The sequence below is a fragment of the Pseudopodoces humilis genome, chromosome 4, assembly GCF_049639895.1.
Source record: "Pseudopodoces humilis isolate 2021_Gansu_Grassland_sample_001 chromosome 4, ASM4963989v1, whole genome shotgun sequence".
Taxonomy (NCBI): Eukaryota; Metazoa; Chordata; class Aves; order Passeriformes; family Paridae; genus Pseudopodoces; species Pseudopodoces humilis.
Window position 1 is genome coordinate 1,661,778 of NC_142203.1, and position 22,508 is coordinate 1,684,285.

At 45.8% G+C, this 22,508-nt stretch overlaps 1 protein-coding gene across 3 annotated transcripts in view; it reads left to right on the forward strand.

The window, feature by feature from the left end:
- The first annotated feature begins 220 nt into the window (after positions 1-220).
- The window catches only part of VCAN (versican), a 98,784-nt gene continuing 76,496 nt past the window's right edge, over positions 221-22,508 (forward strand). For 2 of the 3 annotated variants that reach the window (XM_014258242.2, XM_014258243.2), the window contains exons 1-3: positions 555-904; positions 8,857-8,932; positions 13,675-14,046. In XM_014258242.2, the coding sequence (XP_014113717.2) occupies positions 8,863-8,932; positions 13,675-14,046 (442 nt within the window). In that variant the 5' untranslated portion in view covers positions 555-904; positions 8,857-8,862. Of the gene's footprint in view, positions 286-554; positions 905-8,856; positions 8,933-13,674; positions 14,047-22,508 lie in introns of those variants that run through there. The other variant, XM_014258241.2, reaches the window with a different exon arrangement.

Here is a 22,508-nt window from a genome sequence, read left to right on the forward strand (position 1 = left end):
CAGAGTCTAATCTTAAAAAAAAAAAAAAAAAAAAAGAAAAAAAAGAAAAAAAAGAAAAAGAAAAAAAGAAGTGGCTGGAGATGCATGGGTGGAGAAGCTTGGCTCGGGCGGCTGCCGATGTGAGGCTGCCTGTGAATTGGCATCGGCAGGGGAAGTTTGGAACCGGCACCAATTTATTCTTTCTCTGCAACCTCCGCTGAGACTGGGGAGGCAAAGGGGAAAAAGGCATTTCGGTCCCAGTCACTTTCCCCACTTCAACCAGCTTCGGGAGCCAGGGTGGAGGAGGTCTCTCCATTCTCTTCCCGGTTAATTGTCTAATTGGGGAACAATGCGCCTCTCGCAGATGCCTGCCCCTCTGCGGAGGGCTCCGGGCGAGCTCGGAGGGACCCGTCCCGCCGCACCGGGCTGCGGGTCCTTGCTCCGGGTCTGGGGGCCGGGGGGAGCCCCGAGGGGGGGGCCGGGGGCGGGGGGGCCCCGCTCGGCGGAGGCGGGCGCTGGGGGCTCTCCTGCGCCCAGCAGCTGCGGGAGCTTTGGAAATTGCAAGGAGGCTCTCGCAGAGCTTGTGAACCCTCCTCTCCCCGAGCCAGCGCCCCTCCTCTGCAGCGCTGACGGTACAACGATATAATAATGATGGGTGGCTGAGGCTCGCATTTGAACTTGCAGGCTCGCTCTCTTTGCCCACTGCTCGGTCCCGGCTCCGCGGCTCGGAGTCAGGTGCTCGCCGGCGGGAAGCGAGCGAAGGAGGGGACACCGAGCTCCGGCACAAGGGGAGACCCCGGAACCACCGGCTCCTTCCAGCACTAACGAGGGGATTTACTCTTTCATGCGGCCACTGGGATCTCTGGACTAGCCCAGCCACCACGTTGTGATTTTTTGCGATCTCTGCAATACGCTACCTTTTAAGGTAACTGTAACTCTTTTATTGAGGGTTAGTTTTTGGTGGGTTCTTTTTCTTCCCCCCCCCGCCCCCTTTTTCTATAGATATGAATGCCAGCAAACACCTAGTTTAAGATTTAAAACAATTGTTTTACTGCTTGTACCAACAAAGAGTTTGAACTGCAAATCTTAAGCGGGAGGGAATAGCGATGATTGGTGAATTTAAACAACCTGGGGTAACTTCATCGACACGCGGGGGAAGAGGAGAAGGAAGGATGCTAGGGAACCCACCGAAAAAAAAATAAAAAATAAAAAAAAAAAAAGGTGCAAAGAGGAGAACAAAGAAAACTAGGGAATAGAAGACTTTGGGTTGGGAGCCCTGACAGAAGTGCTCGGTGCTGGTGGTTTGGATGGCTGGGAAGGTAGAGCTGCACCTTGGCGTGAGACGGGGCTCCGGAGGGAGAGGGGAGGAAGCTGTTCCTTATGGGTGTTAAGTACACAAAGCGCCCGTGTGGCAGGAGCGACGAGAATGGACCTCTCCCCCCCGGCCACCAGTTTCCTAGCGCTGGGAAAAGCGTGCGCTCTGTATCCTCCACTCCTGCGTGCTCCCCACATCCTTTTTTTTTTTTTTTTTTTTTTTCTTTTTTCTTTTCCCTCTCCAATCCCTTCCCCTGACGTTCCTGGAAAGCTGCTCGCAGGGCAGAGCGGCTCTGAGGTGCTCAGCATCTCTCCGGAGGAGCCGGAGAGAGCAGCGTGCCCCGAGCCACATTTTCTCTGCGGAAAGGGGGGCGGTGGGTGAGGAGGATCGCAAGGTCAGTGGAGCAAAACGCCCCCTCTTACACCCACGTCCAGTTTCTGGGGCACGGGCTGTGCCTTCCCCCTCCGCTGTCCGGGATTTCGCCTTTGTGTTACAAAGGAAAAGTGAGAGCACGGCGGAGGGCAAGCAGGGAGTTCCGACGGCGGGAAGGAGCGGGGGTGTGTGTCTGTGTGTGTGAGGGGACGGCAGCGGGACCGTGGCAGCCTCCGCCGGCCCCCGGCACCGTCCCCACACAAAGGGGCGGCGGGCGGGGGCCGGCCCTCATTGTCCCCCTGGTCACGTCCTCCCGGCCACCCCCTCTCCCTCCCTCCTTGCACCGGCTCTCGGGATTAAGCCCCCCTGGCTTTTTTTTCTTCTTCTTTTTCCCTTTTTTTTTATTTTTTTATTTTTTTTGTTTTCCCCTTCTCACTTCTTATCGCCCGTTTTGCTCGCTTTTTCTCCCTTTCCCCCAGCCTCTTCTTTCCTCCTTTTTCATCCTCTTTTTCTCCTTCTTTCCTTTTCTTCCCTTTCCCCCCTTTCCTTTCCCCCTTTCCCCTTCTCCTTCTCTATTTACCCTTTTTCCCCTTCTTTTTGTTTCCGCCCCACTCCGCTTTCTTCCTTTTCTCCACCCGTTTTTGCCCCACTTTCCTTTCTGCCCTGTCCCTCCCTTTTCCCTCTCTTCCCCTTTTTCCCTTTCCCTCCTTTTTTTCCTCCTTTCCTTTCCCTTTCCCCCCTTTTTCTTCTCCTCCCTCCACCTTTCCCCCTCTTTTCTTTCCCATTTTTTTTCTGTTAATTGAGGCGTGAGCGTTGAAATGCTCTGCAAAAAAACCCAAAAAAAAACCCCCAAAAAAACCCCCAACAAAAAAACCCCAAATGAACAAAAAAAACCCCACCAAAAACCCATCCCAGGATGGGAGAGCATAAATGTTGGGTGGGTTCAGAGATCGCCTTGATTTCCGTGCCTTTTTAATTTAATTTTTTTTTTTTTTTGGCCTTTCGGTCTGAGGGAAGGGGGAAGTTTCCTCCCCCACACGGAGCGAGTTAGCTCGGCGGGGCTCGCCGGGACGGGGCGGGCGCGGTCCCGCGCTGCCGGGGCGGGGGCAGCCTGTGGCAAGGCTGGGCTGTGGGGGGATCTCCGTGCCGCGTGTCCGCAGGGGGGTCGCGGGTTTAGTCCCGGTTTTGGGGTGGTGGGCTCGGTACCTTTTTGGGGCCACGGGTTTGGTCCCGCCGTGGGGTCGTGGGCCCGGTCCCGGCCCGGGGGCGCGGCCGCTGTCGAGGAACGGGGCGGGCGCGGGGGCCCCGCGGCGCCCCCGGGCGGCGAGCGGCGGCATGGCAGCCCCGCGGCCGCCGGTTTCCCGCCAGAGGGCTCCGGGCCCGGCTCCGTGAGGGGAAAAAACTCCCCAGATTACCGCTGTCATAAAATAATTTAAAATACCCAACGCCCCCTTAAAAAAAACCCCTGTCGCCGCTGTTCGTCGCACTCCCCATCTGACCCTGGGAGTCCTCTGCACAAGAGGTGGGTTCAGAGGAGGCTCCAGGATGAGGGATCGAGCAGCTCTGCTGGCAGAACTGGGGTTGTTCAGCCCGGACAGGAGAAGCTTTGGCCTCGGCTCCCTGTGGCCTCGCAGGGCCCGAAGGAGCCGCAGGAAAGGTGGAGAGAGACAATTGCCAAGGGCTGCAGGGCCAGGAGCCAGGGAATGGCTGCCAGTGGCAGAGGGCAGGGCTGGATGGGATCTTGGGCAGGAATTGTTCCCTGGCAGGGTGGGCAGGCCCTGGCACAGGGTGCCCAGAGCAGCTGGGGCTGCCCCTGGATCCCTGGCAGTGCCCAAGGCCAGGCTGGACATTGGGGCTGGGAGCTCCTGGGACACTGGGAGCTGGCCCTGCCGTGCCTGGGGTGGCACTGGGTGATACTTAAGGCCCCTTCCAATGCAAACCATCCTTTGATTCTGTGCCACAGGAGCAGGCAGTGCCCATGGGCAGCGGGGTGGGACTGTTGTATTTCTGACTCTGGGCAGCCCCTCAGTGCCTGGGCTGGAGGTGTGAGGTGGGAGCAGGGCTGTGGGGATGGCAGAGCGAGCTGAGGGCACCCACGGCTGCTCTTGTGCCCAGCAGTGGCACTGGGTGAAGCCCCAGAGGCACCGAGGAACTGTGTTGGAGCCCACAGGGGTGTCCTGGTGCCTAACCCCATGATGGCAGTGTGGGGTCACACCTCTGGGCGCCATGAGTGACACCTTCACATGGTTTCCACCTTGTGCTCCCTTCTCCAGTGCAGATTGAGAGAGATGGAAGCCCTCAGTTCTCCTGGAACAAGCTCATCAGCGCACCGGGTCAGACAGGTCAAGGTGCACTCAGGCAATGCTTTCAGTCACAGCAGAGGATTGTCAGAGTGTCCTGTGCAGGGCCAGGAGCTGCACTTGGTGATGCCTGTGTGTCCAGCTCGGGATATTCAATGTTTCTGGAAGGCAGGAGCAAGAAGGTGGAGCTGGGGTGATGCAGAAGGAGCAGTGTGCTCACTGCTGCTCCACGCGCTGCCTCTGGCAGTTTTCCACTGTGTCTCTGCGTGGCTGTCCCAGAGCCTGGAGCTGCTCCTGGCATAAAAGCACAGGGTTGTGAGGGATGTCTCGAGGCAGCAGCTGCTGCAGCCAGGAGCGCCAGAACACGCTGTGCTCTGGTCACTGCTCCTGTCTGTGCTCCAGCCTGCAGGCAGCACCGCAAAAACTCAGCCTGGAGGAGTTTCCGCCCCAGCTGCTGGAGGTGATGAGGAAGGGGTGATGCACACCCCGAAGACCTCCTCCGAGGCTTCGGGAGCACCTTTCCAAGGGGTAACGGGCCAAGCAGGGGCCACTGATGAATCGGATGCAGGCTGATGCTCCATGTGTCGGCACAGTGGGCTAATTTATCACGCGGCAGAGAGGTGGTGAAGCTGCCAAAGTTGAGTAGGCATTGCTGATGGTGAGGCGGATACATGCCAGCAATTTACAGTACCAGGATCAAAGGACTGCAGAAGTAAAAAAAAAAGTGCAGAATGTGTGCATTTGAGGAAGGATGGCACCTGTGAAGCCTTCAAAGCTTAGGAGGTAGCAAGGAATGTGGTGTGACTGGGATTGGTCACTTCTAGCTTGTTCAGGTCCCACTGGAAACTGTAATTTACTGTTTTACCCATTAGAATGAGCAGCCTTCCTTCTCTCTTGCCGGGTTCTGTTGGGTCCCACCCTCTTATTTTTTTTTATGTTTTTAATCTTTTATGTCATTCTGACTTTCATTATGAGGGTCAGATGGGCAGAGGCTGCTTTTTACGTGTTGAAGGAACATATCCAGATTTCACAGTGCAGCTGCAGAGCATGTGCAGAACCAATCTCAGTGTGACCTGAGAAGTTACAGATTTTAGAGACATTGTTACCTCTGTGAAAATGGCTAATTCCTCCTTGTCTCAGCTTCAGAAAAATCAGGAGTATTTTAGGATGGCAAGCTTTAGTCTCTTCCACACCAGGACAATTCACTCTCTGAACCTGGAGTTTTAAACAGAAAGGGAGACATGATGTTCTCCCATCTGATTAAATTAAAATAGCATTGGTGTGAGATCAAGCTTACACTGCAAACTAAACACAAGCTGGAATTTGGTCAGAACTTACTGCTCCTCTGAGTTTTTGCTGTAGTAAGGGAAGGTAGCAGCGCCTGCAAAAACAGGAGCCATGCTCTTTCCCCACAGAGAGAACCCCTAGTTTTCAAAGATGTGAAGTTTGTCCAGGACTTTGGCATCTGTTGGTTAAAGGATGCTGCTCTCAGGGTTGCATCTCATTTAGAAATGTAACACAAATTCCTACTGTAGATCCATCTGCCTGTAGTAGCTCCTAATAAAATGGATCAACCCAGCTGGAAACCAGCCAGCAGGGCAACCCAGGTTTGGTCGCGTCAAGTGAGGTACTTTTTTAGCAGGAGGTGGAAATTAAACACTTACTCAAGACTTGCAGCTTGAGTTGGCAAGGTTTGCTCACTGTGTCCATCCTGTTATGGATTTCTTTTACTATGGGTGTAGTGACACCAAGGGTGAAAAAAAAAAATCTTGTGGAAAAAGGTATGTTTAGATGGATTTTGGCTAATTGCAGTGGACTTAGGGGCACTACAGCAGCCAGACAGCAGACTTCTGTGAACTGCAGAGTGTGGGAATGGGAAACACAAACCTGCTTCAGAGCAGGGATTTAGCTCTGGAGGCTACAAGAGAGCACAGCCTGCTGCAGCCTCTGCCAGCAGAGGGGCAGGAGCAGTCACATCCAAGAGCCTGGAAATGTGGGCAGGAATCGGGGTGAGGTGTAAGCAGCAACCTCTGCCTCATGTGTGGGTCCTGAGGAGGACTTTTGGCACCAGGCCTGCAGAGCTTTGTCTCCTCCTAAGCCAGGCTGCCCTGTGGGGCTGAGCAAGGTGATGCTGTTATGGTCTGCACGTTTGGAGCGGGTGGGAGGGGTAATTTCACCTTTGATTGGCAGCTGGAGGGGAGCAGCACTCGGCACCCCGGGAACGTTTATGGGAACCCACCAAGGCCTGGAGCATGAAAACCAACCCTCAGGAGTGGAGGGGTTGTGTGGGAGTCACACTCCTGACCCTAAGGGCTAAAAATCAGACCATTCTCCCAGGGTTTTTCATTGGTTAAGTGAGCATATTAGGGTAAAGAAGATTTATAAAAAGTAAGGAGGTGGTTTTCCAAGTCAAGTGGGGATTTTTGGCAAGTGTCTCGTGTTCAGCGTGCTCAAACAGTGCAATTTTTTGGAACTATCTGAGCCCTTGGTGCAGCAGGTATAATTCACTGCCCTACTCAGTAAAAGGCTAGGAGCCATCACAGCCAGGAATGTTCTCTTCTGTTCCCATGGATACCTTGAAAATTGCCCTTCCACAGTTGCCTTTCTGTTCCCATCTATCCCTGTGGCTGTGTGTGTTGTGTTTGGTGACTGGAAGCGTAGCAGCAGGGTTTGTGTTCTTACCAAACATGGAAGCAGTTGTGTTATGACAGCAATTGCAATGAACTTCCAGGGGCAACAGGCTTCCACTGACACATGCCAGGGACCCAGGTATGCTAGGTCAGCGCCAGGGAAGTGAGCCAGGTGGTTGCAAAATGCAAAATGTTTAGGTGCAACACCCCCACTGTCAGGAAAAAGAAAATACTTTGTTCTTTTCCTTGTCCGATTTCTTTGATTGCCTTGATTCTGGTCCCAAAAGGCAAGGTTGCCCTCAGGGGAAGGAGGGAGATAAAACTTATGGGTAAACATGGAGAGCTGAACTTGTAAATATTCTGTTCTGGACCTTGGCTTCACTGTGGATGTGGCCAGTGTGTGACGCATGGGAGCACATGTGGGCAGAACATCTCCAAAGGTCTGGAGCCACTCAGCTCTCCCAGGGGCCAGAACTTTGTTTTGCAGGCAGGTCCTTCATTCAGCACCTTGGAAGGTGGAGAATTCTGTCAGTCTTCTTCTCATGCTCTCATCAGAGCTCTCGTGTTACCATAGGAACTTCACTCCAGTGGTTTTGGTGATTGAGGCTTCCAGCATTTTTGGGATACAGATATTGAAGGTCTTTCTGCACATCTGTAGGCTCAGACTGACATCACTTTTTCTTTTAATTGTTGTGTAACAATGAGGATCATTTAAGTGTTTATCTAAGCAAGCACGTGACTGTATTTCAGAGCTGGTCCACTGCATTCAAAGGACTTTGATGTCTGCAGCTCTGATCTTGTGCAACCTCCTCACTCATAACAACCTTCTGTAGGGAGTTTGCACTGGGGCACGGTATAAAATTTTAAAGTTAGCTAATAAATAGCCACTTTTTTTTTCTCCACGTGCTACTTGTAAACTTAGGAAGAGATACAAGGCTTAGTGGTATTGAGGGGTGGGTAGGTGTTAGGGTCTTCAGTAGAAGTTTTATGGCACGTAGGGCTTAAACTAAATGAAGTCCTGATTCTAGCTTGGGACCCAGTTGTGAAAAGTGCAAATTCCATGAAGTTCATGTTGCAAAATAAGTGATATCACACTCTACACTCAGCTGTCCTGAATAGCTGCAGCAGAGATGGGGCGTCCTTGGCAGTGTGCAGCCTGCTCCGTGTAAAGCAGCTGCATTTCTCCCTCCACACCCAGGGAATAGGTTGTAGCACATGTTTCCCAGTGCAACCAGCTGGCTCTGGCCATCCATGTACAGGGAATGAAAGGCTCTGGGGTTTTCAGCCCTGTTGGGTGGGAATTTTTAACTTGCCTCACTGGAAAGGCTTGGTTGGAGATGTTTTGCGTCTTTCCCGTGCTGCTCAGACGTTACAGGATGTGTGCCAGTTCACACAGACTCATGTGGAGCTTGGGCTGCAGCTGTGAGCTGTGGAGAGAACCGTCCTGGGGTTGAACACGTCACCAGGAGTTCTCTGAAGCTGCTTCTTCATGTGTCTTTGCTGTCATGTTCGGTGCAGCCTGTGGAGTTTTTAAAAGTGGAAGTTTTAAATTGTACATGTGTGCAGTGCAGGTACACATCTGTTAAATCTCTTCTTCACTGATCCTTAAGGCAGTTCAACTGCAAGCTCTCTTGAACAGGAAAAAACCTGTCAGCTTGGTTACTTGTCCAAGAGAAGAGCTCAGGTTGCAGATTTTGCAGCAATATCAGGAAAATCAAGGTCATGATAGAAATTTGTCAGCGTTTTGACAAACTGCTGCTGAAAGTAATTTCTTATGTTGGGACGTTCATATCACATATGTGTAACGGTATGGGTGAGGGACTATTTATAAATCCTTTGTGGTCATTGCTGTTTGTGTGTCTTGCAATGCTTTTGTAATTTTGGGGATATTTACAGGTTCAACATTTGTAACTACCGAACTGAAATGAAAACTGAGAAATAATGTTGTGAACATGCAATTTGTTATTGCATACATATGACACATGTGAAGAGCTTTCCAGCTGTTGGAAGGTGGAGCCTGAAAAGGAAAGTTAGAAGCAAGCCAAAGGAAACTGACATGTCAGAGAATTATAAATCTGTATTCCATGGAGGCACGTGGTCATTATAATAAATCTCTGCCATAAACTGTTAAATGAAGATGCCCTGAAAGGAGGAAGGACTGCTTCTGATAGCAGTGACAAATACTGATGTGCTGAGTTACAACATTTGCTAAGGACACAGTTCAATACTAACCACCTACTACTTTGTTCTTCATTTCTAGGTCAAGATGTTGTTAAGTATAAAAAGTATCTTATGGATGTACTCTACGTTAGTTATAACATATATGCTACCTAAAGGTAAGTCTTCTGTACACAGAATGTTTCATTAAAATTAATTTAGTGGTCTAATTGGTAGGGCATTTCACAGGACTGAGGAAACAGCCCAAACTCAGGAAATTGACTGTCTCTGTCTCTGCCATGCTGCACTGTGTCACCAATTTAATTTCTGTGTCCTCCACAAGGCGGTGATGATTTATATCTGTTGTGCTTGGGCTGCCATGAGCTGAGCTGGGGCAGGTTCCTTGGCTGCTGGGGTCTGGAACTAGGAGGTGTTAGGGCAGCTGCAGGTTTGGGTGGAAAGGAAGGAACCCTTACTACTTCTCTTGGTGATTGCATGCTAAAACTGGAGTGTGTATCCATGTGTGGTTGCCATGGTTATTTGAAAGTTTGGGTCAGGTCTCCAAGTAAGGGAAATGTCCCAACAGCTGCTGCAGACTCACAAAATTGGGAAAGCAGTTTTCCCAAGTCTCAAAGCAAGATTTTCTTTATTTTCTTTCCCCTTTCTTTCCAGGAACTCCTCAAACTGATTTTAGCCTTTGGGAAAATCGAATTTACTACTTTTTTTTTTTTTTTTCACCTAGCTGGAACACTTGCTAGTAGCATCTTTAAGTAGTCCTGAATGATAAAGAAAAGGACTGGTTCATGAGTGGAACCAATAAAAAAAAAAAAAAAAAAAAGATAATAGATTTACACTGGCTATAAGGAAGAAAGGTCTGGATCAGACCACAGACCTGACTCAGTGCCCTGCACAAATGCAGAATTCAGGGATACAGGGATTGAGAGGGCAGCACTGTACGTGGGGAGGAGTCACACGGATCCTTGGAGCTGTAAAACGTGGGATGGCATCATCACATGTCCTCTCACTTACTCCACCTTTTATTGCATCTTAAATGGCTCATCTTATCTCCAGAGTGGAATTCTTGTTACTTAGGAGTTTTTTATGAATGTCCCATTCTTTGGAATGTAGACCAGGTTGTGACCCATCCTTATTTGCCGAAAGTTTTTCCAAAGAAATTCAGAAAGACCTTGATGTTCCCAGAACACACTGTGAACATTGTGGAGTTTCCTTTTTAAGTTGGGGGCCATTCTTTTGCCCTACAGAGTCTTAACCATTTTCAAGCTATGCCCATAGTGAGGAGAATAAGAATGAAAAAAAATTTTCCTTTTTTGTGGATTGATCTAATTCACGATCCCAAAGAATCTGTGGGATCAACTCATGTCTTTATGCTTTGTTGAAAAGTCAGTTGGTGCAAAAATATTTTTGAGGATGAGTTTTAGAAGACTACACACAATCTTTATATAAGTATGGCTTTTGTTTAAAAATACTCTAAAAAGAAAATACAACTCAGCATTCTGAAGAGATAAACACCCTAAGTTTTAACCTTTTCTTTTTAGATCCTTAACTTGGATTTTAAAATTGAAGCCTTTAAATCTTTTGTGAAACACCAATTCCCAGCTTATCACTGTTGTGGTTTACAACCTGGACCTTGTGGTTATAATCAACGCTGGAGTTTTTCCTTCCTATTTTGAGTGACCATTTGTGGCATTTTGTAGAGTTCTGCAGCTGAGATTTGCATTAGCCTGGCTCCTTGTGAATGTCTTTCAGAGTATAAAAGTAGTTCTCCATCACTCTGCATGTCCTTTTCTTATTCTGCTTGTTCAGACCAAAAACCACCTGGTAAAGGACTTGGGGAAGGTTTTTTTTGGGTCTCAGTCCATTACCTGTCAGCGTTTCCTACAAGTTTCACTCATTTTAATTCACTATTATCTTCACCAAAAGACTTGTGGTTAATGAAAAGGCTTCTCTTAGGCTCAGTGCTGGTAGCTGGATTGACAAAACACACAATTTCACTGATCCTTTCTATTTCTGCTGCTAGACAGGGCAATGTACCATATGTCCCAGCAGGTTGTTGATGAACTAAAAAATGAGATGCAACATTTTTTTTTTCCCCCCATAAATTTAGCTAAAAATAAACAGAATATTTTATTCTTTAAGCATGTGGGGTTTGTCTGCATAGTCAGCAGCAACATTCTGTTCAGTTAAACTCAATTATGTGGCAAATTCACTCCTCTAAGCAGTGTCACACCATGCAGGGCACTGTTTTCTTCAGACTCCTTGTCCACTGCAGATGTATTGGCCTAGGCATTGTGGTTAATGGGATACAGAAGGGCAGAATTCTGTCCTTTTAAAAAATTATCTAGACTCCTACTTTAAGAATTGTAGGACCACAGAACAAGGGAACACATTTTGGAGAAAAGAGACTTTGTTCTCAAGCAAGAATTCCTTTCTTCCTGCCTCAAAAGGAAGACACCCAACTCTGTGTCTTTGGTCTGCCACATCCCATTGATAGGGGCTGACATGGAATATAAGCTTAGCAAAAATGCTAAAGGGGAAAAAAAGAAAGGGTTATATGGATTCATATAAGATACTGACAGCTTCTGCATTAGTCAGTAACTTCTGCCAAACTAACATTAATTATGACTGCTGTGAGAAATCAGGCTTTTTGGAACTGTGCAGGAACATCACTTAATCTTGTATTTCAGATATTATGTCAGCCAAATACTTTATTTTTCTGTAGGGAAAAACTATCTCTTCCTTCTTCCTCCTCCTCCTCCTCCTTCTTGTCTTCTCCTTCTTCCCTCCCCTCACCACAACAAATAGTTTTTTATAAAGTGTGATATAATGCTTTCTACAGTTGGGCAGAACTGCAGCTACACAGAATCTTCTGTTCTGGGAATTAATTTAGGCTGGATCTAGTCTGCATATCAGGATGATACATGTTGTTTGCCAAGGCTTCCAGCTGGCTGATGTGAAGACACGAATTTTAAAGGGAGGAAATTTCCTCAGGGTTCAGCGCTGATATTCCAGGTCACTCATAATCAGAAACAATGTTCTTAAAAAGCTTATTAAAGTTCTGTCAGTCAGTAAAATTATAATTAAGTCATTCTTCATTTAAGAAGAAAGTTCCTGTAAGGTGTATAGATGACAAGAGATCATAATAAATTCTAAATATTTTGAGACTGATTTTAATCTCCCACCTGTGCAATTTGGCAGGAATTCCATCACAACTGAAAGAACTGAGAATTCATTCCTTTTCTTTATCTCTAACCACTGTAACTGTGGTTAGATTTCAATAAAATAAAGTGATATAAAAGATCTCTGGTTTCATCAGTTTTGCTGCTGTCATCTTGACTCTTATCTGAATTGTGTGCCCAAGGAATTCTAGTTTGGTAGTCATGGGTGGAAAGGACCCAAGAACTTCCATTCAGAATTCTGTGTCTTCCCTGTCAGTCCATTTTTCTCTTTTTCTGGCTAGCACTTTATTATTGAAATGCTTGGGCATTAAGCTGATGCCTCTTGTATTAAACTTGTTTAGATAATACCATTAAGACTTTGTCCTGTGGAAAACCATCTGTCTCTGATAAAAATAATCAGATTAATGAGCAATTTTCCATTTTTCTTCTTTTTTCCTTTACCCCCCCATTCTTTTATGTTTTCTATTTTTTTTCTTTCCCCCCTTCTTTTTTTTCTTGTCCCTTTTTGCTCCTCTTCTTCAATTGTCTCTCTCTGCCCACCCTTCCATCCCACCCTTCAATCTTCTACTCTTTATGGAGAGGTGATATTTTTTATTATAGATGAACAGATGATTTTCATCTACTGGTGTCTCCTGTTTTATGTATCACTCTCTTGATGGCTATTTTTAAGTTATTATATATCTAAATTTTATGAATCCTGGCTCCCTTCAAAATAATGATGATCATGTTCTACCTTTCAAAAATGTTAGACTGAAGGACTGTGAAAGTGGTAAAATAGTCACTGTTGTGCATCAGCTTTTGATCTTCATTAAGCCATTATGTGTCATGAAGTAACATCAGATAAAAAAGGTAAATCCATCAGAAACCCTCTCTTCAGTTGCAGTGTGAAGCTTGGATGAATAGTAGTCAACTTCCCCCTCAGGATATTGTCAGATGGAAGCATTTCACTGTGAAATGTTTGCAGCTGGAGATGACATAAAAAATGATAAAAGTCCTGATCATGTCAAGTCTCAGCCAAGTAGGGACTTTCTGCGCGCTTTACTTCCTTCTTTGCTTTTACATCCTGAAATATTTCATTTCTGCAATGTGTTAAAGGCCCTGAGGCTACAAGGAAAACAACTTTGAAAGAGTGGCTGTTTGGGAGACTCACTGGAAAGGCTTTTGTCTCGGCACATAAAAAGAATTAACCCCTGAGAGAACAGTGGGGTCAGGGGTGACAGGGGTGCAAAGCCATGGGCTGTGTTTCCTTCTGAGGACAGGAACAGCTGCTGTGAGGCCAGGCAAGGTGTGAACTCCAGCAGCCCCCCTCCATTCAGGGTTTTGGCCAGTGAGGTAACTCATCATTTTTCACTCAGAGTGGTCTTCCCCCTGTGAATTGAAGAAATGGCTCTTACAGTACATCTGTCACCGAAAATTTCAGACCAGTCTCCAAAGGTTAATTACTTGGTGACCATAACAAATGGAGAAAATAAGTCAGAATGGAATTTTCCCAAAGAGAAATATCCTCCATCATCAACCTAAGGTGTACAAAGATTGATACAAACTCTTGTTCAGTTTATATTCCCCAGTCCTGTTACAAATCAGCTAAGGTCCATGGATTTCAGGCTTTGCATTAGTGAATCATTACTTAACAATGAAATATATCTGTTTCTGATTTTGCTCTTACAAATTACACTAACGTGATTTCTCCTTTCTCCCTCCTCACCCTCTCCTCTTTTTTCTAGTTAAAGCAGAAAAAAAAACCCTGGTCAAGGGATCTCTCTCTGGAACTTCAGTCCTGCCATGCTTCTTTTCAACCACACCCACCATATCCTCCAGCTACGCCGCCGAGTACCTCCGGATCAAATGGTCCAAGGTGGAACTGGACAAAAGCGGGAAGGACGCCAAGGAAACCACGGTCCTGGTGGCCCAAAATGGCAACATCAAAATAGGCCAGAGCTACAAGGACAGGGTGTCTGTCCCGAGCCATTCCGAGGAGAGCGGGGACGCCTCGCTGACCTTCTCCAAGCTGCGCGCCAGCGATGCTGGGGTCTATCGCTGCGATGTCATGTATGGCGTGGAGGACACACAGGGCATCATCTCTCTGGCTGTTGAGGGTAAGGATTTGTCTGTTTCATCTGTGGCCAGCAGTGAATCCAGTTAAATCAGTGAAACTTAGTAATTAACACAAAACTAGAGAGGATTTAAAGGAGTGTTTTTAGCAATTTGCCCTTTGAGTAGGGCAAAAAGAGGCAACTTATGATGGAGAGGATGAAAACTTAGGATGAAAAGAAGCCACTGAGGCTGTAGTTGGCCTGTCTTGATGTCCTAAACTATGCCATCAAAGGTGGGAGCCACTCTTTCTGGGAAAGGAACATCAAGCATGAAGGAAGTGCTTCTTTTTGGCCAGTAATAAATTTTGGACGGGCAGAAGGAAAACTCTTCTGGGAGAAGCTGCAAGAAAAGAGATAGGGAGGTGTTAGCTAAATATGGGGCAGGCAGTGGTAACAGTTTGCTTGCCATCTCTATTAGGAAATAGCCTCTGAAATTTTGAGAGGGGGAAGTCCCTGTGTTGAGAGAAGAGACAGGAGTTTCAGAATATTGATGTTGGAGAAGAGACATTTAAGATTATCAAGTCCCAGCACTGCCATGTTCACTACTAACCCAGGCCCCCAAATGCCACATTCAAACATTTTTGGAACTCTCCCAGGGATGATGTCACCCCTACTTCCCTGGGAAGTGTATTCCAATGTCTGACCACTCTTTCAGTGAAATTCTATTTCCTGCTGCCCACCCTGAGCCTCCCCTGGCCCAGCCTGAGGCCGTTCCCTCTCCTCCTGTCCCTGTTCCTGGGAGCAGAGCCCGACCCCCCCGGCTGTCCCCTCCTGCCAGGGACTTGTGCAGAGCCACAAGGGCCCCCTGAGCCTCCTTTTCTCCAGGCTGAGCCCCTTTCCCAGCTCCCTCAGCCCCTCCTGGGGCTCCAGCCCCTTCCCAGCTCCGTTCCCTTCTCTGGGCACGCTGCAGCCCCTCAATTCCCTGTGCTGAGGGTCCCAGAGCTGGACACGGCACTCGAGGTGTGGCCTCAGCAGTGCCAGCACTGCCCCGCTCCAGCTGCTGTCACCAGCACCCCCAGGGCCTTCCCCAGCTTGCCAGAAACATTTCCCCCAGCCTGGAGTGTTGAATGGGTTTAAACAAAGCAAAAGAGTGAGTGGCCAAAGGAGCATGTGATGTGTGGGTGTTTCTGCCCTCAGAACCTGCTGGTGGAGCATGGCACAGAGGCTGCTCCAGAGCCCTGCTGGGCTGGCACTGAGCCTGAGCTAACAGGCTGTGTTGAAAGACAGGGCATTAACCCAGGCTCTGTGCCATGCACAGGCAAGTTCTGGACCCAGGTTTCTGCCTGTGCTTAGAACAACACTGAGCTGTGGGGATGGACCTTGCTTTGGGCCCTGCCTTGCACACCCCTTTGCAGCTTGGTGTTTTTTGGAAGTTCAGTATTTACTCAGGTGGATGAATCCCAAAACAAACATTAATATCTGCTGCTGGAAACCATGGCTTTGGCTAAGGCTTTTTTGGTGAGCTTAATACTGTATTGTTCTTCCAACCTCCCTAACCTAATGTGAACAGTCTGTTGGCATTGATTCGACAAAAGGATTCGAAGGTGTGGCTTTAATTTGGAAATACAATAAATCAGTGTAGCCATTAATGTCTGCATAACTTCATAAACTGTTAGGTCCTAATGACAAAAGCAAAAGAAATCCTGTTTTGAGCATTACTTTTCATAATGAGTGTACCTGTCATTCCTTACCCTTTTTCAAGTGTTCTGATGACTACATATCTATATCCGGGAACGGCAGACGTTTATGACAATAAAACATCAGATGATTTATGGTGATACTGTAGCTTTTGTAGTTGCTGCTCCTGCAAAAACACTGCAAAGTGTTGAACTGCTTAGATTTACGATTTTACCTCAGTGAAAGTTTCACACACTCCATTTTCTTTCTGCAACTGTTCTTTTCCATCACTACTTTAATGTCAGGATTTCAGGAGAGGAAAAAAGCTAAGTCTTGATCCAAATGGAAAATTGGTTTGCTAGACTGTCATTTGTGCCATCCATTCTCAGTTTTCTCCATTATGTAAACAAATGGCATTTATAAGACTCATAAGAACTTCATGTGAATGTTGCTGCTCAAATCTTCTGCTCTTCTGTTCTTTGTGGTTTCTTATGATTTCAGCTTCTATTTATAAAGCAAAAAAAACATTAGTCCCAAATACAAATGATCTCCGTTGTTTATTTTTGAACCTGCACCCCAAAGTGACACCATTTGAAAAGACGTGATCCCCTGTACTCCCCCTCTGTGCATTCTGCACTGCCTGTCCTGGCTGGGGTGCAGTGAGGTATTCCCTGTTAACTGAGGGAATTCCAGAGCTGAGGGATAGCCTGGTTCAGCACTGTGCTTTGGTCAGCTCTCCTGGGTGGAGCTGGGGCTGCTGAAGCTCTGCGAAAATTATCACCGGGTTTTTTATTCTGCTCATTTTATCCTCAAATTAAGTAGGCCAAAACTCTTTGGCAGAGTTCTGCTGAAGCAGGTGTAATTCCTCTTTTGCCATTATGATGAATTTATGGGTTTTTTTAAATGCTTCTTTGGATGTTTTTAAACCAATTCAGGACTTTTGCTGTAGGTTTGTTAAGGGTCTCCATTTGTTTTATGGACACTCCCTAATTTTCAACTTTCAAACAAAAAGCATAATGCAGTATGAATGAAGCCATAAGATAAGATGGAAGATAAGATTAGACAGCTGTCCTACTTGTTTTTCAAATTAACTTTTGTAGCATAATAGATAGCTGGGAGAGCTAACTTGAATAAAATTACTGTAATTGCCATTTCTGTCCTTTAGGTGTGCTGGGAATACAGAGCTGCTGTTGAACACACTGTGCATCAAATGAATGTATTTTGCCACTGACGGAATGTATTGTGAATGAAAAATGGGATTTCTGAGGAAGTATAATTTTCTCAGTAGCATATAGATTTTCCCAGGTTAAGCTGAATAGTGGGTATTAGTCACTGAAAGTAGAACTTCTAATGCCTAAATTATTTCTTTTGGCTGGGTCTCAAGCTCAAGACCAAGAGTTGTAACTGTGAACCTGGGTGGTTTAGCTGTCACAGCAGACAAATTTGATAACTGCGTGCAAATATCCAGTTAATTTGCTGTTTTAGATGCCAAATGGACTTCTGAAGTCAGATTCATATGTTATTAGCAAAAAACTGTTCAGACAAAAGGTCTGGCTTGCCCAGAGTCCTATTCCAATGAGAGCAGCTGATATCAAAGAGCAAACTTAAACATGTACCCTGTTGCTGTCAAAGACCTGTCACCAGTGGAATTACCCACACAGAGACTTTTGTTATTCTATCCTGAATAGATGCAGATTTGGTTTCTCCCATTTGTTTTTTTGAATGTCTGTAGATTTTCATTATCCATGGGTGGACTCCTGCTTATCTTGGTTATTATTCACAAGGAAGACACCTTTCATCACACATAACACCTTTGTCCTGCAGTGCATATTTCTGCTACATGTTTTTTTGAAAGGTATAAGTTTTCTAAACCATGACAGGATCTTGGAAATTGATGTAATTCTGTGGCCTTCCTTTGCCTCGATTATGGGAATTAACAATGCCACCTACTTGGGTATCAGTAGCTGCTTATATTCGGAAATAGATGATCTTTAAGGTTTTTTCGGTCCCAAACCATTTAATAATTCTGTTTCAGAGACAACATCAAGACACTGTGAGTTCACATGGGATCCTTTATCTGCTGAGCAGTGCTTGGCTGTGTGTGCATCAAACAGAGATCAAATATTTTGATCTGAATATCTGTTTAAATGTCTCATCTTAAAGCAAAAGACCTGAATTGGCTTGAATGTTTGTTTAAGTCTAGGAGCGTGAGCAGCTGTGTTCTGGCTGGGGTGGCTCTGTGTGCACAGCCCTGGGGATCTGGGAAAGGCACAGCAGAGTGTAGGAGGAGGATGACACGTTGGGTTACTCGATCCAGTTTTCCTTTGGCATTGCAAGTGTCCATTGTACGTGCTGAGCCATGTGCCCAAACCCAGCAGAGAACACCCATCCACGGGGCTAGGTGCTCTTCACACTTCACCCCTGAGATCAGGGTTACTGTTTTGTATTTTGCACTTGGTGAGGGTGAAGGGAAACACTTAATTTCAGCCCAGGCAGGAAGTTTGGGGCAGCCAGGTGCCTGCCTCACTCATTATTCAGGCCTGCAGGGCTGTCTTTGGGGCAGGCAGCTCTGCAGGATCACTGGAGGGGCACTTTCCTCACACTGGATAGCCCCTTTCCTGTTATTAATCATGGAGAATGCATTCCTGACATCCTGGTTGCTGCTATAATTGCACTGACCTCCCAGACAGGGATATTTTGTGTTCAAAATGGATCTAAAAGCATGGCAGTGCTAGATGCTTCAGCTTCTCACCAGGAGAGGAATGAAGAATCTTGGAATATTTTGAGTTGGAAGGGACCCATTAGAATCATCCTAGTCCAGTGCTGGATATGCAGAACAAATCATACATACTCATTCTCACTTCCATGTGTTTTCTTCTCTGCCTTCTGTGCATGCTCCTCCAAAATTTTTCCTTTGTCTCAGGAGCAACCCTTCCTTTGTCAGATTCTGTAATTTAATCTCTGTACAGTGTTTTGTGCTTTTCTCCTAACCTTTCTTGGTGTTACTAAGCCCACAGTTCAGACTGTCTCACACTGGGAGTCCTTGGCCTTTCAGCTTTTGGATATTTCTGGGTGAGGTAAGCTCTCTGCATCAAATATCCCTGGTCACCAATTAGGGAGATTTATAGATGACTCTTTTAGACTCAACTTGTAACCTTCAGGCAGAGCTACCTTGGGTGATCTGAATTCCAGAAAGGATTTTATAAAAAATATTGCTGTACCTTTCTGTGTCCACATTTGTTCCTTCTCTCTACTTGTAATGAAGTCCACTTTTATAAGAAACGTTTGAGCCACCTTGTAAAAATCTGACCTAGAAGTGAAATGACACAGTACTTTCAGTCTGGAATATTTCTGAATAGTTAATGAAATACTTGTGTGGTGCTATGATATTGGGCAATTAAGAAGAACATGTATAAGCCAATGTATTCAAGAGTAAGAAATCTGAATAAACCACTCATTTGACCTGAATTTTTTTCTTCTCCTTGGAGATAATTGGATTTAAAGGGATCAAAGTGGCAAACGGGATCCTTCTAGTTTACTTACTCTTTTGTCATAGCTTCTCAGTGAATATTTTTTTTGTCAATAAGTGAGAGCACTTTATTCTTTTCTAATTGATATTTTGGCAATACACTCTTTTCATGGGCCTCATTTTCTCAGTCTCTGGTTGGTTCTGGAAATCTGAAAGTCTTATTTTTTCCCTCTCAAAATTTTTTTTATATGTTTTCTTTTTTAAAGCCTGTAAAGACAATCCCAAGCTTGAGACACTGATCTTGTTAATGGAAAGAAACAAGAATTAGGGAGGCAGCATAGATGGTAATTCACATTTTCCTTTTTATGCAAACTTGTCTTTCCTGCAAGCATTATAATGATAATAAATGAAAGTTGTTTCCCAAGTGGGAACGCTGCCACTCGGTGATGCTGCTAGCCCTGGGAGATTGTGTGCTGACAACCTAATTGATCTACTCTCTCTGCAGCAGAAATCCCTTTCTTTAATCACTTAAGGAGGCATTTGAAGAGGTGCTTTTACCTAATCTTTGGGATTTACCTGTCTTGAAACCTTACCACCTCTTGATGTTGAACTTCTGTGTAAATTATTGTGGGCTGCTGCATTTTTCAGCTGTGTTTTACTCTCCTGCCTGATGGATCCCGAGGAATCTTCCTGACAAGGGAAGAGCACCATTGGTAGCAGGCATCAAAGGATGGCAAAGGGAAATTAATTTGTGGGTGATAAAGACCCAGGGTCTACATGCAAAGCCTGTAGGAAGAGGGAAGGAAATGTTCTGGCCAAGCTGCCGTGTCCCTCTGGTAGAGTTTGGGAGCATGGCAGCCTGTGGGTGCACAGGCTGGGGTGGTTCTGCTCTGGGCTGGATGCAGGAGCTGTGGTGGGAGAGTAATAAGGGCTAAAAACACAGGTGGAGCTCAGCACTGATCCCTCCTCTCATTATCTGGAGCTGTTCAGAGGAGTCCTGTGTTGATGGACACAAACATCCTGCACAGGAGAGTAAAGTGTGAGCTGCTGCAGGAGTGTCTGTCCCTGGAGAGCCGTGGCAGGGCAGGGGGGAAGGCACTTTCCCTCCCCACCCTGAGTTCTCTGAAGCTCTTGGAAAGGCAAGCCTCTGCTCAGGTTGCCAAAGCCCAAGACAGGGGTCAGAAGATGGGTGCAAAGCCTAGAGAGAGAGAGACACAAATGAATTACTCATGTGGAGAACTGAACATGCTGCCCAATTCCTTCCTTTCCTACAGTGCTCTGTCCTGTAACCCATCTTTTTGGGGTATATTTGTGATGTAAATTGCTTTCTGCATTAAGGCCAGGGAGGATCTGAGCTATGAACTGAACTGCGTGGCAGCTCTGGCACCGGGCCGAGGGTTATTTCAGGGGTCTGCCCCACAGTGTCTGAGGTCTGAAGACAAAAATTAACAGGATAACAAGCACTGCCATCACAATCTTTTCCCTTTAGGTATTTGATGGGTGAGGCAACTTCTGAGATTCAGGCTTTATGTTTCCACATCCAACACTGCATGTGGCAGCAGCGTGAGCTCACGAGTGAAAGTGAACTATAATTTATTAGCCATACCAGGAGCTAATAAACTAGCTTCCCCTGCAGTTCCACAGGGTTTTGATGCATGATACACAATAAAGCTGCAGCCCAAAGGGGTGTAACCACAGAACCAGGCTCTTACCCTTGGAAACCCTTGTTTGTTAAAAGTTAAGCACTTCACATTTTTATTTTCTGGTCTAAGACGTGAGATAAACAAGGAAAAGACGTTCACCCTTGCTCTGACAGAAGTGAATTTTGGATACTACAAATTACTTTGCTATGAGTGCTCTTTCTTGCTGCTACTCCTTCCTGTAATTACTCTGACTTTGTTTGCCAGATGTTCAGTGACAACATTATACCGCTGTAGTCTGTTTTCCAGTTGCTTTATTTGTTCCTAGGACAACTCCTTTCTTGCCTTTTCTTTCAGGGAGGAAATAGACAAAGGAGGGGGAAAAAAAATCCTTTACAAATGTTTTAAAGTGCAAAGGCCGGGACAATGGGTTTTGCCCCTCTCTCTGTCTAACTGAAACAATGAAAGTCCTGCACTTTAATCTTCTTATCCCCAGGGGTCTTCTAATTATTGCAGCTGTTGCACAGGCTTATGCATAGTGACGTCCTCCTTCCCATTCATCTCCGAGGCCCTTTCATGTCCATTAGCTCCTCACTGGAAATGGAGGAGCCTCCAGCTCTGAGAATAGGTGAAGTTTACCTTGTGGATCAGGGCGAGGAGAACAAAGCATTCCCCGAGTTCCTTTCCAGGATTTACAAATGACCAAAGGCTCTTCTTTTTCTCCGTGCCGAAATCCACTTTAAATTGGCTGGGATGTTAACTCTTTAGTCCTGCCTCGTTCAGGTGTCACACGGCTCTGCCAGGGTAGGAAGGGCAGTGGTGCTTCCAAACGGGGAAAAAAAAACCAAGGAATGAGAGGTGAAATAGCTCATTGTGGAAAATGCATATAAAAAACATATATGTTTAAGTAGCAGGAAGATTTTTTTAAAAAAAAATTAAAAAATACAGCTTTAGAGGTGTGTGTTGCCATTCCCTCTAAGGTAACAAACATTTTCATGGCTGTACTGAGAAGCAGAAACTCTTGAGCCCAGTTTGAAGTCATATACTATCACTTAGGCAATCTTGGAAAAAACTTACAAAAAAGAGACAATTAGTCCAAATTCACATAAAATACGTTTTAATTATGATTAAAACAACAAACTGAGTTAACAAATTGGTTCCTATACTTGGGCATTTCTGATTCTGCATCAAATATTCTTTATTACAGAAACACCAATGCTACACAAAAAAAAGTTTTAAAGTATTTGTATATGTTCAAAAATAACATGTAGTAAAGCCAAATGCACAGCTTAGGAATATTATTATGGGTTCATAGTTATGAAACAGGGTAAATATTTTATCTGCTTCTGTTGGGAACTTTGTAAAAGCTGCCCATTTCTAAATTCTAGATCCAGAACACCAAGCAGGCTGTCTGAACTCCTGTTTTTATTTACTATGCTATAAATCCAGCAATCTGAATTTATACCAGCAGGTGTTCTGCAAACAGTTCCAACCACTGCTACGAAACTCTGAATATATTAAAATAAATATTTTTATGCATACTGCATGTTAAAAAAAAATAATTACAAATCTCCAGATAATATTTTTTGTGATTTTAAGGTTTAAATGCCAACATTGCCTAACTGCGTTCTGGGTTGGTTTAGCAGTGAGGCTGTGGGGAGCAGGCTGTCCCCCATCCACACTGAAACTCTCCTTTGGCTCCCAGAACAGGATGGAGATGCCCTTTGGAAGCTGTCCCT